The sequence below is a fragment of the Patiria miniata genome, unplaced genomic scaffold, assembly GCF_015706575.1.
Source record: "Patiria miniata isolate m_02_andy unplaced genomic scaffold, ASM1570657v1 HiC_scaffold_27, whole genome shotgun sequence".
NCBI classification, from domain to species: domain Eukaryota; kingdom Metazoa; phylum Echinodermata; class Asteroidea; order Valvatida; family Asterinidae; genus Patiria; species Patiria miniata.
In genome coordinates, this window is record NW_024037066.1 from 10,035,923 (window position 1) to 10,053,034 (window position 17,112).

Here is a 17,112-nt window from a genome sequence, read left to right on the forward strand (position 1 = left end):
AATGTGGAGTACAATGTACATTGTAGTGGTGGGATTTAAATCCAGATTTTTTTAAATTCGGTTTGAATTCCACTATTCTGTTTCGATTTTGGAAACCGGATTTCGAAACCAACCTTGAAAAAAATGAAGCCTCCCATTTTTTGTGACACAGGCTAAAGAAAACAACTGAAACGTTCCTCAATTTGCTCCATGGTCTCTGATTGTAAGTGGGCAATTCCACACTAATGGGCCCAAAAGTGTGACATTTTAGAAGACTTTGAGTTTTGATAATAAAACTAGGATTTTGGTCTCATAATTTTTGCTGTAAACATTGCAAGCTTTAAACAAATACCGGTATCCTCACCTGCAAAGGATATGGTTTTGTACCGGTATTTTAGAAAATACGGTGGATATTGTTTTTAAAAGTATTACGTATGTAACAAAGGACAGACATTTTACATAAAGTTTTTACATGCAACATGTATCCATAAACTTATCTAATTGGCCCATTAGTGTGGGCATTCCTAACTGCTTCACTTGCTAGTGGCCTCCTCTGTGTATCCATGGAGGTAGAATTACACCGCGTTCCCACTTGAATTGGAAAAAGGTGGATCAGGATCCGGCATTTTGGTGTGATCGTTATCTTACCGCAACGAAACCGCAAGTCGCGTTCCCACTTATGCTTGATCCACCTTTTCGTACGGAAATGTTGGGTCCGAAAGGTCACTAAGTTCGGAATTACGCGCGCTCTGTGGGAGTGCCATTGTTGCATGGTTGCATGCCAGGCCAGGATGGGTCAGTTTTCAAACAGCACTATCAGAATTCACAGACAAAAATTACGCGAATTCACCAACATAAATCACGGATCCGTAGAGGATCCGTGCGTGCATAAATTAACAGGTGAAATCCAACAGAGCCGCTCATTGTGTGACATCACGGCAGAAACCAATGCATCGATAAGGGATTCCCTGGTTCTGAAGCTTCTCATTGGTTAGAAACGGTCACATGATGTACTACGACATCATTTTCCAATTTTCTATAATCAATACTTCAGATTTGTCACCTCCGTACGTACCGCGGCCCGCGTTATCGGCACTATTCTCATCGCATACTCGTAAGCTTTTCCATGATTCTGTGCCAAAGTGAAGTCTTTTGGTGAGTGCGGACTCAGAGTCATTTATGGATGGAAAAATAAGTAAAATTTCAGGAATGAAAAAGGTTTAGTAATGGACGAACACGCAACAAAAATAAGGCCTATATAGTGTAGTTTTAGGATACCACGTGCGCTTTTGCATGCGGTGCAAAAATGCTGAACTACGGTGCTAGCCCGTAGTTCAGCGGTTGTTTATTGTGCATGTTGTATACGCTGGAAATGTTCACATGAGCTACACGCCTGAAAACGTGTTTCTTCGTTCATGAGACCGCAACATTTTCGCGCCACTCGTGCACCGGGCGGATGTTAACAGGTCAAATTGCCGGATCAGATCCACCTTTTGCGTTCCCATCTGATCGTGATCCGGCAATTGCCGGATCTGATCCACCAATTGGGGGATCTGTATCCTGGTCCAGAGGTGGATCAGAAAAGGTGGATCTGATCCTGATCCACCTTATAACGGTTAGCGTTCCCACTACACACAATTGCCGGATCTGATCCACCAATTGGGGATCTGATCCGGCAATTTGGCAAAAGGTGGATCAGATCCACCAATTGGTGGATCAAGTGGGAACGGGGTCTTAGATCCTTGTCCATTTCACTTACCAGAGAGTTCCCATCACATTTTTTCACCATTACAGCTCTGGAGTGTTTTTGTGAAGGCCCAGTTGTCATTGAATCCTGCAAACTGTACCTAATTACCATTGGATTATTGGGAGGGCATTGCATGCACAGCACTTCACTCGTTACTTTTTGTTGGTTTGACTGTGAGCTGGACGGGAACTTCCGGTGAAATCAGAAAAAAAATAGGATGACCAGATTTTGAAATCTCTGATTTTTCCCACCGCTATCTTGGAACATTAATAGAAATTGCATGAAAAACCACTGGATTGACAGTCTACATGTAATTCATTCAGAGAAACCAAATCGTGAAATTGAAGCGTGAATCACTGAACGTATAATGTAGCAAATCAAGTGGGTACAATTGCAGAGGGTATACATGTAACTTTCCAACGCGAAATTATCCGACAAATTAGAGCAGATTCGCTCACTTACCGGTACATGTAGGCCCTATGTGATTTGAGAGCGACATCTCGAAATTGACTGTGTGAGATCATTTTGTCTGAACTGCAGTTTTTGTGTCTTACATGAACATGTAGTTCTTCAACAGAATGTTGCAGGGTGACTACCGTGGGTCATTCTATAAATTTGGGGTCCACTTTTTTCCTGTCTGTGTTACATCTGACAGCTATGATTTTGAAATTCTTGATACAAGTATGCCGATGTCCTCCAATAGTGATTAAAAGTGAAGCATCCGAACTACGAAACAAATTAAATTAGTTTGAAGTTATAATTTTCGGTGACACTTGAATGACAAATTACAAAGTTCAGAGGTAACCAGGTAACAGGGACAGGAAAAGTCTCAAACTTTGGACCCTCAATTTATAGAATATAACCCACACACAGCTACCGTACATACATAATAATTACTTCAAATTTACATGTAAGCTGTCAATGTCATTATTTTGGGCCTTTTTTTTGCCTTGCTTTCTTTTCCTTATTTTACCCACAATGTTTAGTTATGGCTTGCACACACACCGGTATGTGCACACATTTTTTGCTCTTCGTCTCTATCATGCCCTAATGCTGCATTTGCACAAACATGTGTACGCTTTTATAAATCTTGGTCAAAAACTAAATATAGTCACTGTTTATTCTGTGCCACTAACAAAATGCTTATTAGGCCTACTGAGCTTTAGTAAAACATTAATGAAGTTAATGAATGCTTGTATATAATCCCTTAAAGTGACCCAGGTTTTTTTTTAATTAGGATGTTTGACTTTTGACTCGTTATGTAAGATTCTTATGTACCAGGGTACACATGTTTTAATATTAGTTATCTGTATAAAGTCAGGTAACCACAGAGCTTATTCATCATAAATACTCTCTGTTCCCTAGCTACAGTGTACCAAGGAATTTAAAATGGAAACATTTTAGATCATTATTGGCCTTTTATCAGCCTCCTGAACATGGTGCTAAAACAGCTTGCACGTTATTAAATTAAACTGTATCCTATTTTGTACAAAGTCTGAACAGGATATAGAGTCAGTGCATAACAGTAGGTTGAAACCTGTCCTGATCATGAATTTAAATTAATTAACCCTACTCCCTATGGGTGTGCAAAAATCGTATTAAAATTTGAGGATTCAGGACTGTTAGAGTTGAGTCCATCCATCCTCCTTTTTTTCTTTTCCTTTTTACTTTTACTTGTGGCCTCATCATACATGTACCGGTACTTATACAGTACGTGTTCAAAATATTTGCAAGATACTAAAAGGGTGCACGCCACCATAAACCTTCAAATTAGTGCGCGCGAGCTCATTAATATTTTGTGACCCCACAGTTAATTTTGAATAAGAGGTCCTTGCGGCCTATAATTGGGATAGATTGTAGAACTATTTAAGTCAATCAAGTACTTGTGACTTGTGGCTTCTAACTCGGGCGAGTTTATTCGAAAAAAGCCGGACCTGTGGGTCTATTTCGCATAGAGGCGGGGGAAGGGGGGGGGGGTTACATTTAGACCTGGGCCCTGGGATTAAGAATCATTTTAGGGGTGGTTTTGGGGGAGGGGAATATAAAAAAAAAAATTACCCGGTTACCACTATTAAAATTAAAAGGAAAATGTTTGGGGGGGGGGGGGTCACAATCTTTAATTTCCAGGGAAAATATTATGCCACCTTGCTCCTGAGCATCACAAGGCAGCGCTCTTTGTGTACGATATTGCGTTGTTTCCCTATGAGCACGTATTTTGTGTGTTGGAACCATAAGCACCCTTTGTGAAAACCTGACATCCTTTGGCAGCGTTTATAAGCAAAATGTACTCACACAGGCATGATGAATACTGTATTGTGGACATTGAGATGAAAAGTTCTACTTGCGGCTGAAACCCCCCCCCCCCCCCACCACTCCACTCCCCCTCCCCCCCCCCCCCCCCCCCCCACCACTCCACTCCCCTCCCCCCCCCCCCCCCCCCAAGTCTTAGGTCAGGGAACAGGCCAGACATTGTCCCGACGACTGCACAAAACTTGTGTGGGAAAAAAAAGGTGAAGTGCACTCTACAGGATTACGTACCGAAGTAGATTATACTTCTTGAAGATACTGTAAGATATAACATGATCCTTTTGTTTTTCTCTGCAGATATTTCAGCTGCTCGTTTGCCACCTGCTAGGAAGCTGCTAGTGTTAGTCAACCCTGCCAGCGGGCGCCGCAAGGGCGTACAGATATTCAACAAGCAGGTCGTGCCCATATTCCGAGATGCTGAGCTTGACTACGACTTGGTTGTCACAAGTAAGCCTCTGGGAACATAGAATTATTCATTCTTTTGGCCTGTAGTTGGAGTAGTGCCAGGGCATGCAGTGTGGGGGGTTGGTGGTGGATGACAACTAAAATTGAAGGTTTAAAATTGGAAGTTGTTTTCCCAGTGCTCTTCAACAAATTCCATTTCTTTTTCTCCAAAATTTGTTGCAGTCCGTATTTTTTATTTGTTAAACAACAATTCCTAAACTCCTGAGAGTTTTGCCCTTTCCTATTGGTCAAAAGCCTGCCACACGGGTGGTCATAATAATAATACCAGAGTCTTATATAGCGCACATACCGGTACAGATCTACATGTATCAACAATTGGGTACTCAAGGCGCTGTCAATTACTGGTATTTTTAAAGACAGATAAATGAAGTTTTTTAAAGAAATATGAGACCCACACACCTTTACAAAGCGTATACAAGGTGCTGTGGCATATAGGCCTACATATTGCAACCACTGCCAGAAACACCGGGGCAAACCCCTTCTCTTAGCGATAAGTGTTACTGGTTCTATAGCGTGCAGTACACAACACACAGGACCTACGGCTTTACGTCCCATCCGAAGGACGAAGCAATAATGGTAAAGTGCCTTGCTCAAGAGCACAAGGACTATATTCCAGTGTTGTAGTAGAGTACTTACATGTACATGTACCTCGGCTCGGCCCAATATCCGCGTCCATGCCCTAGAGCAGGTTATGTGTAAATATATACAAACTCTATGTATGAGCCAACTTGTTTAAAAATGGCCAAGCACATATTTATTCCCCTAACCAAAGGGCCCCCCCCCCCCTCAACTTTTTCCTTGAATTTTTTTTTTCATGACCCGAGCTGTTCTGACCTTTTAGCTTCAAGTCTGGCGCATCTTTTGATACCAAAAACATAAAATTCGGACCAGGGGTTGCCGCGCAGTGAAAAATTTTCCGCCGCTACTCGCCTTGAAAACTGAATTTCCCCATATACAAAGTGTACACAAAACAGAATTACCATTTGTGCATGCAGATAATTAATTAGCCATAATTCCAAAACCCAGCGGGGACTGACAGCAGTGGCAAAGGGGGAGGGGGGTAGTGCATAATGGCAGAATACAATGGGCTAGAGATTTTATCAGCAAAATCGGGATGCTGATAGAAGCAAAATCTGGACATCAAAAATGGATTATAAATGTGAAATCGGGAACTGGACAAAAACTCTTTTTTGCAAGGAGTAAATAAAGCCCGGCTACGCGCCTGACTGACAGGAAAATGACGTTGGATTCAAACTGCGGACAGTCAAGAATCATGCCATCATTTCATTCAGTCTCCATCCTCCATTCATTTTGATCTTTAGATCCTCATAGCTCCTAGATCCTCTGTACATTGTACCCTGTATGTGGTTCCGTTGCCATGCATGATTGGCCAATAATCTTGCAATTGATGGCAATTAATTTGTTGTTCCCCTGTCAAGGGCAGTGCTTGTCAATGTAACCATGGCAACTTTGAATGTGAATGACGTGTACTTTTATGCAAGGTTTCATATTTCATATGCACACTTGTTTAATGTACATTTTCCTTTCATGATGCATGAAAATAATACTTGGCCAGATCTACGTACACATGCACATGTGCAAGTGTACAAATGTGTACTTTGAGAATTATTGAACAGGATATTATATAACGTATTGACTGTTGATGTGTATTTTATGAATGGCATTAGTCCCCGTCATGCATGTTGTGTTTGTACACGGAAAACATGAAACAAATACATGCCAAAGCAGGAAGCGAGCAGAATATATTTATAACCCACTAGTGTGGTATATTGAAATATTAAGTGGAAGTACAGGTTTCACATTGTACTTAAAAAAATGAAAACTGCAACTTAAAACCAAATCTGTCTAAAAATAATTGTGATAGCAACTAAAATATAAATGAACAGGGTACAGTACCGGCTACCGGTACCTACATTGTACCTGTACGTACAGTGTACATGTTTATACATGTACCGTAGGCCTATATGTACGTACGCATATTAGTTCACATTGATTGTGTTAAGCTTTTAGTTTTAAAGGAAATCTGCTGATGTACATTGTGTAGATGTTCAGTATTACACAAGAAATGCATTGAAATTATGCACTTCATGAGATACATCTTCATGATGTACGTGATGTACGTGTATTAAACGTAAAAGTCAGATGTACATATATACATTGTAACACAGGAACAGGAAAAAAGTGGACCGCAAATTTATACAGGATGGTACCAATGTAAACACAGGAAAAATACACGGCCCAAAAAGTGATTTAAAAAGTAAAAAGAATAGATGTCCAGGGGACTGCATGTACATACTGTACATGTACAAAACATGTTGGCAGGACAAAGGGAGAAGTGGTGGCATAGGCGAATCCGGGGGGGGGGGGGGGGGGGGGTGGATGGTAAGGCGGGTATTTAAACCCCCCCCCCCCCCCCAATAATTTTTAAATAGTGCCCTTTTTTTTGAAGCAGTGCCTTTTTTATCTGAACAAGTAAAGTGCCCTTTAAAAAAAAAAAATGGTGCCCCTGTTGTGCCATCGGCCGTTCCGGGTGTTTTTTAAAAATTTCACACATGTACCGGTATCGCCCTAAAAAGCACTGTAAATCGTCTGTTTTGAACAGCGCCCCATCGACGGATGGCGCATATCCGGAGAAAAAAACGTGTGTACATTTCACCACGGATGTGCAAGTGCCCTTTTCACGAAATTCCCCCCCCCCAATAAAAATGACCGTGCTACGCCACTGGTTGGGGCAACTAAACAAGAAGGGGGAACAAGATTAAACAAAATTTAGGTCTGAGGAACTCAAAAATGTCTCGTTTTGGAATGCTTGTGGCGTGATTTACAATGAACAATGTATAGTTAAGAAGAGGAGGCAGTGAGGATAAACTTAGAGGCAGAATATAGCAAGAAAAATACCGACGACTAAAAAACAAAATGTACATGCGTATGTCGCACTGCAGAATTTCGGCATGGAACGATAACTTGGTAAATTAATTAATCACTGTGGCAGTTACTTGGTTACATTTTGTCTGTTCCATTAATTGAAAACTGCTTTTCCAAAATGAAGGCTTTCCCTCTTGGGCAGGCACAAGGCCACGTGCTATAAGTTGTAAGCAAAAATACTCTGAATCCACATGTGAAATGCCTCCACAACATTGCACAAGGAAACTTGTACGCATACTGGTATGTCAAGAAAATGAGTAAATTTGAAACTTCGGTTGTCAGGCAACTTGGCATCATATTTATTTTCCAAACATAAATCAGTCACTTGATTTAAACAAAACTCTGCAAAACCAAACATGAAAAAAGGAGAATTGAAAAAATATACCGGTACATGTACTGGGGGCATACACAGAACCACGACTAGTGAAATGAAATTGAAAGGAAAGGAATTGAGTAAAATTTGACAAGGTGAAACGGTGGCAGAAGCGCACAAAAATATTGGAATAGGAGGCAGTAGGAGTCAAGCTTGGGTAATGATACGTGTATGTATGTAAATGTGAGGAATATTTCATCCATCTTGGCATCTCACAATCCTCTTTTATATTCCTGCTGCATTCTGGAGATGAATAATTTACGCGTGCACATAGTGCGCTTCCCGCCGAAACCAGACTGCCTGCGCGTCAGAATCATTCCATTCTTAATCAGTTTCAAAACTCTCCTCTCACCTGTGCTGTGCGGTGTCTTTGCCTTATGAAAATGTGTCTGCTGCATCTTAATTACACCAACCCTGGGCATTAATATGCCTCCCTGTGCATGATGCATGTGATAAGCATCAATGGGTGCAGCTTTAGGAAACTGACAACTACATGAACTAATACTCGACGTGTATGTGCATATTCACTGAGAAGAGCACGATACGCAGAGTGCAGTATGGACCATGCTACCGGTACATACTGTACATGTACAAACATGTACATATGTATGTGATAATGTTGTTCCCAAGTTTTCTTGAAGACTAATATTTATCGTATACGTAAACCCCTCTTGTTTAATAAAACTACAAATTAATTTTTAAAAATCAAAAAATAAAACTACCGGTAAATGATTTCTTCTACATACATGTAGCTTCAAATGTAGGGACAACCATGCTTGCACTGTACATTTTCAAATGTCAACAACCGCAATCGTAAACGTAGCAAAAACGATGGCACCAGCATGTCGGGATGTTTGGCAATAATTAGTATTTTTTCAATGACGATCAGATCATCAGTTACAAGGTTGTTAGATAAAATAACCAAGTGAAGTCCATTATTTTCCAAATTTGATTTTCTTAAGTATTGCATGGCTCATAAAATTGTGTACATATGGAAACTTTCAATAGTCCATGATATGATCAGGTTAGCATTGACATGATTGAGTCGTACCCTGATAACGTCATGTTTTGTCAGCTTAGTTTTTGTTCAGAAACATCAAGGATAATTTGGGTACATGTACCGGTACATGAATTCTCTAGACAGTAGATATCACCACCTTTGCCCAAAATCCTCCCCTTGTAAGTGCATACATTTGTCTGGACATATGGACTGAATCTTTACATTACCGTCTGCTCTGCAAATGGTACTTGCGTGCACATGTATAGAATTGGCACATTTTTTACGACAAAAATTGCAATTGCATGGATATTGGCATATGGCTTAATAATTTGTACTTTCCATTTAGGTACATGTATGTACTTTACATAATATCCACAAATTTACATGTACATGTAATTTGCATATTATGATGTGCACAAAATTTAAAAATGTGCATGTACAGTGCAAGCATGGTTGTCCCTACATTTGAAGCTACGTAGAAGAAATCATTTACCGGTAGTTTTATTTTCTGATTTTTTAAATTAATTTGTAATTTTAAAAAAGAGGGGTTTACGTATAATTATCTTTAAGCAAACTTGGGAACAACATTATCACGTACATACATGTATGTGTACAAGTTCGTGGTTGATATTGGTTGGTTGTCATATTGCCCTCTTGCTGTGGCGGGTTATCGCATGTATCTAACCATAACAAAGTCCAGCCCCTAGACTACAGTAGATGGTGCTTTGTTACGACTTTTGAGATCCCAAGAGGGAGGGTTACATGTATAGCCCAGGTTGGACTCTTCCGTGGTGTACACCCGATGGAATCCAGGGTATGAACTTCTGCTGCCATAGGGAACAAAATTATAACAAATTGTTTTCATTTTTTTACCTGATGGAGCAAGCTGAAATTTTGTTAACATATTCATTGTGTCCAGAATTACAAGATGCTTGGTTTAGAAAAAGTAAATTCCGTGGGCGACATGTTTAGCAAAAATAAATCGCAGATGCACGCTTTCGTCGTAAACATCCTCAGTACAAACTTCTGGTGTGAAGATTTACGTATGCTTATAAGCAACACAGCTGCTATGCATTTCTTTGCTCAACTTTAAAATCACTGTTTCAAGGATAATGTTAGATTCAGCAGGCTGCCGATGAAATGTGTGTTTGTGATTTCAATCAGTTTTTTCTCCAGATTGTTCCCAGAGCTGGTAAAACCCAACAGACCCCTCCCTCAGCTTACCAGTTTGGAAATGGTAATACAAAGTTCCAGACTTTTTATTGTAAGTTTGCATTTCTTTCTTTGTGTTACAGATAAGCAGTTTCAAGCAACGGAGATGGCCAAAACTTTGGATCCTAATGAGTGGCAAGGAATTGTCGTCGTAGCCGGGGACGGGCTTGTCTATGAGGTAGGCGTAATCAAATGTTTGCACTTTTTCATTTGTACCCAGCATTTAGAGAATTTGTTCATCATGATCGATCCATTCAAGCCTACAATCCCGGCCAATATGGTTGGGACACTTCCTGAGCCTGCCACGGTCACCCACTCCCCCGCTCCCCCGGTCAATGTTGTTCTCTCCAGCTGATGGAGCACACACCGCGCAATGAGAGACAATATTGAACGGGGGCCGGGGGGTAAGGGGCCCAGCAAGATTTGGCCAGGATTGTAGCTTGACTAGTTGCCCCCAAAAAATTAAGGGGTGCGAGCAAGGGTGCCAACAAGCAAGTTGACCAGCCCCACTATTAAGTTTGACCACTACAGCATTGGATCTCACACAGTTTACAAATGGTTTAGCTCAGACTTGTCAACTGTAATTTTTTCCTGTCCGAAATTCTTGAGTGTTGCACGGTGGGTAGGTACTTTACCGGTAGTTACAAATTTGAATTTTAGTCACAAACGTTAAATGAAGATTTTCAAATAAAATTTGTAATAAAAAGCTGTATCCTGTCTGGATGATGCACACTTGCTTTTTCCCAGGATTGCAGCATTGCTTTGGGAGTGATCCTTGGCTACATGGCATACAGGTTTATGGCTTCTGACTAGCGCCCTTTGAACAAAGACATTGACAAACTGGGGAACTGCCAACATACGGCTCAGTTGGTGGAGCACCAGAACAGTAGTCCAGAAGTCGCAGGTTCAAAGCCTGCTCCAGGACAATTCCGTAAATTCAGACGAACATGATGTCAGACCAGAGTTGTAATGACTCGAGTCAATGACTCGACTCGAGTCCGACTCGAGTCACAATTTTTGGCGACTCGACTCGACTCGAGTCCCGACGGGTAAATGACTCGACTCGACTCGAGTCACTGCGAGCAAATGACTCGACTCGACTCGAGTCCCTCATTAGAATGACTCGACTGGACTCGAGGAAGGCTAATAAGACTCGAGTCCCAAAATAAAAACAAACCTTACTTGCGAAAAATATTTGCAATGACTTACGCTGCGCCGTTCGCGTTGCCAGTTTTTGTTCACGTCACGTTAATGTTCGCGAATAATGTACGTTTATATACAGCGGCAGTCTGTTTCCTTCCTCCATAATGAAACAACAAACATACACCGTGTCGCGGACTCCCACCTTGTGGTTCTATAGCATGTAATGCTAAACCCGGAACCAGACATAAAACGCATTTCTCAATCCGTGGTTTCATCATTGGTTATCCGGCGATTTTGAAGTTCTTAGTGGAACGCTGGCTAAATTCATGTCCCGATTTCACAACAACAAAAATGGATACGGACGGGCCCACCTTTAAATAATCAGAAACAGTTTTGTATAATGCAATTAGGTTTTAACGTTGTCGGCGATCAGCGAACAACAAAATCTAGACCCGAAGCCAAACCAGTTATAAGACCGAAGTTTCACATCTTCTTATCTGTGACGTGAGCTAGCAATGGAAACTGTTGGTTGGGTACCATACAGCATACTTTATGTCTTTGGATTTCCGTAATAGACTGGTGCCTTGTATTCTTTCTCTCTTGTGTTTGTTGCTTTTTATTGTAATTTAATGTTCAAATATTTGTGACTCGAATTGACTCGAGCTAAATACTTGACTCGACTCGACTCGACTCAACCACACTCTGTGACTCGACTCGACTCGACTCGACCTTGTTGTCCTAATGACTCGACTCGACTCGAGTCACTTCTTTAAAATGACTCGACTCGACTCGAGTCACAAAAATCATTGACTCGTTACAACTCTGTGTCAGACACCTTAATGAGCTGCTGTTGGAAAAGTGAATGCGATACATCACTAGTAGTAGGACATCTAATGCGTAGTAAAAAGTACAGCATGGTTTGAGGGGAAGTACTGGTAGTGGGAGTTACTGGTCCCAATTTTTGGTGCTACCAGAAAAAAATTACCGCAGGGCAGCGAGCTGGAACTCACCTGGATGACGTCACCTATCATGTTTACTTCCCAGCCGTGCGGCTGAATTGGCCAATGATGCGCTCCAATTTGATCATGAATATTTATGAGGTGTAGTAAAAATAAATTATACACCAAACTTAGGTACCACCACCCTAACGACCTTGTACATCGTGTGGTTGGACCTACCGTTATGTTGGATTTTACTGTCACTTTCTTTGTTCAACTTTAAAATAAAATAATTATTATTTTTACATACATGTACGTGTACTTGACATACATGTACCGGTATCAGTGACAAAAGCCTTACACTGATTTGAGGTAACGTAACGTGCAACAGGTTTGAGATAATTCAGATTTTTAGCAGATTGGCTGTACTGACTATTAAACGTTGTCTTTGTGATTGTTTCTCAGGTTCTGAATGGCATGATGATGCATCAAGACCCATCGTCAGTCCTCAAAATCCCCATTGGTATCATACCGGCAGGCTCTGGCAATGCACTGTTTGCTGCAGTTATGTCCAAAACAGGGTAAGATACCGGTAGATCAAAACGTCTTTTTCCCAAATACATGTAGGCCATAACACCTAAGGCATGTTCACACTACCGTCTCGCCTGCCCATGTTGAAATCAACATGGGTCCACCATGAGTGAAACCTCATCCGATCGAACATGGGTCGACAAGGCATACCTCATACATGTTCATGATTGAGAGCCAAATTCTCACTGGGCCATTCACCATCACGTGCCAGCCGCTGTTTTTGCTGTGTACCAAGCGTGCACGCGAGTGTTCACGCACAGGGTAAATACGCATGCATAGAAGACTATGGCATGGGTTACCCGTGCAATAGTCCATTACGCATGCGCGTTACGAAGCAATCGTGGAACTGTCGCATGCGTGGAACTGTCGCACGGATGTAGTACGCATCACACATGTAGCTATACACATGAAAAGATGGCAGCACATCTAAAAATGTTAATCAACAGTTTCCCGGTGTTTGACCTGGTTTCAACACAGAGATTGTGGATAGTGTCAAAAGGGCCTCTAGAAAGCTCTATAAGAACTTGGGTCACATCTTGTTGAAACTGAAACCTTCTAGTGTTACACTCTTGCTGTGAGATGACTGGAAAGCAATCCTTTGCATTGCAGCCACCTTTTAATTGCATACTTTTGTTCCACACTGATTTGCATGAGCAGACCTCTTGTTCATTCTTTTTTGCTTAATGAAAACAACAAAACCACCTGAGAGATGGTTGCTGAGTGCCTAGCTAGAGTGTCTTGCGTCCATTGTATCCATTGCTTATTAAATTAATCTTTTTCCCCCCTTTCTTGTTAAAATACATGTAGAGAGCAATTGGCAAAACTTCCTCCTCTTCACGCAGCGTTTTTGCTCTGTAAGGGAGGTCACCACCCCATCGACCTGGTCTCCATCACCACCCCGATCCGTCACATTCATTCCTTCTTGGCCCTGACCTGGGGCATCATCGCCGACATCGACATTGAGAGTGAACGCTTCCGCTGGATGGGCAAGCCGCGATTCACCATCGGCACCATCATCCGCGTTCTGAACCTGCGGCGTTATCACGGGGCGCTGTCCTACCTACCCGCGGAGAACCAAGAGCAGTACGAGCATCTCAGGATTCCAGCCGCCAAAAAGAAAGTCAAGAAACGTTTGCCGCGCCCCCATAGCACGATGGACACGACCTCTGAAGGCTTGGGCATTCCTAAAGCCCACCTGCCTCGATTCAGATCCTTAAATGCCGATCTCTCCAAGATTGAAGCGGGGAATGGGCTAGCCTTCTCAGAAGAGTTCATCATGGAGGATGATGATGTAGGCAGTGATGATCCCGAAGCAACTGAATCGAATCCGCTGCAAGCCAACGGATTTATACCTGGACCGAACCACCCTGGTAGTAGTAATCCTAGTTTAGAGCCATCCTCCCAATCCTCCTACCTACCTCCAAAGGTAACTGACCCCCTCCCAGAAGGCTGGACCACTATTGAGGGGATTTTGTGGGCATTCTTTTGACCTACATGTCCCACATTGCCGTGGATGTAGAAGTCTGGCCGCGCCGGAAGTTTGACGAGGGCGTCATCAGCATTCAGTTCATGCATTTCCCGCAGTCGCGTCGGAACATGGTAGAGTTTGTGAATGCCATACAGACGGGTAGGCACCTGACCCTGCCTTTCACTCGGTCACTCTTTGTCAAAGCGTTCCGTCTGGTGCCGCTCACGAAGCCAGGTATTCTCACCGTAGACGGGGAAGTTATAGAGTACGGTCCGGTTCAGGGCGAAGTACTGTCCAACAAACCGCATATCATTATCCCAACTGACCAATTTCAAAGCACATAATGACCAAAAAAGCTTAGACAGACTTTCGTGACGTCACAATTTGAGTGCCAGTCAGCTGATGTCTGCGCACGTTATGTGTACATGTATAGCCTATTGCGCACTGCTTGCGACGCCCTTCTGACGTAACAATTACATGTGAGACACAGTGATTGTGACGTCATGAAAATCTTAACTTGGATTGTGACGTCATGAAAAAGATAATTTTGTATACACAATTATAGTGTAGCTGATCATCAAAAATGTTAGTCATGTTAGTAGCCAAGCATTATATTTTCAGCAAGATATTGTAAATGTGCATGCATTACATTGAACCTTTACGTTGTTGGGGTTCACAAGCAACTACATGTATGTCTGCCCACTAATGTGCTGTTAGTGGCAAATGGCAATGAAATGTCTTAGGAAATGCATTACAACATGTATGTTTGTGTGCAAAAATGTGAAGTAAATCTACTTTTTGAGCAAAGCCTTTCGGTTGCTACATTATGTCATGGTGATCACTGTATTGCAAGATGAAATGTACATGCGGGCAGAATTTGCTTGCTGGTGCAAAATTTATGTATTCACTTCTTTACTTTGTATACACCTGTAAATTGTACATTAATTTATAAAAATCTTGATCCATCCACTGATTAAATTCTTGGCTTCATTTACCCACACTCTCTGTTAACCAGTTCGCGTCGGGATTATTTTGGCATGATCGGAGCCAGGCATGGGATTGGTTTCCATGAAGCTCGATGCCGGACGGGTCATCTGCAGGTAGCACACCCTGATATTTCCGACCTCGCTCGCTGCGAGCAGGTCGCTGACGGATATTTTGCCGGCCTCGCTCGTCGCGGGTTTATCAGTCATGCAATCTGAATTTCGGAAAAACTTGTGCGTGTATACACGTCCTCCGGCTCGAACTGGTTAAGTACATGTACCACCATATAATTTGGCGGAAAGAATGAAGTCTACGCAGTGAGACCCAGAATGACAACACTTGGTCGAAAGATTGTCGGGGTTTTTTTTGAGAAACAAAATGCAGCTTTTTTATAAGATGAATTTTGCGTCAGAGAGATGTAAATTGTATATTGAGTTTTTTACCCTTCGCTGATGTATTTTATGAACACTCTTTACTCAGTGTTGTTCGAGGGATTGCGAGAAAAAAATTCACAAGCTTATTCGGATGGGACTTGCACCCACGACCTCCTGCTTACTAGTGAAGACGTCTTACCACTCGACCACCGAGCTTGCTGGGATCGGTTGGCTGGTTCGAGTCTGATGTAGCAGCGGGTACGAGAATCAAACTTTGTGAGACAGTATTTTTGAAGAACTGTATCGCAAGCTCTCGGACAGTGTTTATAAAATACTTTGGCAAAGGGCCAAAAAAAACACCTCAAAATAAAATACATTCTAACTGATAGTAATAACAATTTCAGTATTCCTTTTCCTTGTATTCTTGTACATTTCCCTTTAATTTTAATCAGGAAATGACAGACAAAAATTTGCGGAGTTGTCACAGAAAGCTGACTTGAAAACTCTAACATAAATATTTTGGAAATACTGTCTGCCTAAAGTGCAAAATAGAAACGGGGAATATGAACCACAGTGCAGAGTTTGATAAAACGTGAGTATATGTATGCTTGCAGGTTAAGAGTTGGTTTAGAAGTGTACAATTTAGGAATGCCTATATCTTTCAGATCGAAATCAAAGAAGAGGGTACAGTAAAAGTCAGTAGGTGTCACACTTAGAAGTTAAGATTTGTTTTTGTTGCGAAAAAAAGTCTTTGGGTCCTTGAAGATTGTGTTAGAAAGTTTGTTTTGAATTGTTTGAATACAGTGTTTACATGTTTTTTGTGTTCCAAAGTGAATTTTTTTTTAAAGATTCTGGACGATATTTGTATAAATAAGCAAGAATTTACTGTGATTGAAAACTAGAAAATTGTCCTATTTACTTGACTTCAGCAGTGGTGGAATTGAAGTACATTTTATGCAATTGTAACGCATTAGCTCAAACGGGCAGTAGGAATATTAAAGATATTGAAATAAGTGTTGAGATATGTTTGGTTATTTATTATGGAAATCTCTATGCACTATTTAAGAAATAATGTGTTACAACGTATGTATTAAAGGGAATTTGGGGGAAGAACTTAAAGTATATAAGGTAATCTGTGTTTATATTTTTTACAAGGTCCATTTCGATATGATTCCAACGCTTACTTCATTGATCAATGTCAAAGTAAAACATACACATCCAAATCACACAGGGGGTGCAGTAACTTTAAATAAAAAGGGCATCTTTAAATAAAACCTACTTAGTTCAACGTACATCTTATACATTTCTTTGTCGACTTCTTTGTTCAACCTGATATCGAATACAAGCGAACCAATTTGGTTTTCTTATTGTGGTTTGAGGATTTGTATCCAACAGAGATGATCTGATCTGAAGACGTGTGATGTTTACAGGTTCACCCTTTCACTGAATGTACATGCAGAACCTACATGTACCGAATCATTCTCAAGGGTTCTGGTAAAAAGTTGGCCTGTTGTGGCTGGTCCAGTGGCTGTGTCGTAATCAAGTCATCACAAGCCATCACAAGCCGCCACAAGCCAACGGCTTT

The 17,112-nt window shown here is 41.4% G+C and overlaps 1 protein-coding gene across 1 annotated transcript in view; it reads left to right on the plus strand.

Annotated features, from left to right (window-relative positions):
- The window catches only part of LOC119734621 (sphingosine kinase 1-like), a 33,100-nt gene extending 16,281 nt beyond the window's left edge, over positions 1–16,819 (plus strand). Inside the window, 5 exon segments of the mRNA XM_038208156.1 lie at positions 4,331–4,480; positions 10,113–10,207; positions 12,576–12,691; positions 13,509–14,161; positions 14,164–16,819. Of these exon segments, the coding sequence (XP_038064084.1) occupies positions 4,331–4,480; positions 10,113–10,207; positions 12,576–12,691; positions 13,509–14,161; positions 14,164–14,513 (1,364 nt within the window). The 3' untranslated portion in view covers positions 14,514–16,819.
- The last annotated feature ends 293 nt before the right edge of the window (positions 16,820–17,112 follow it).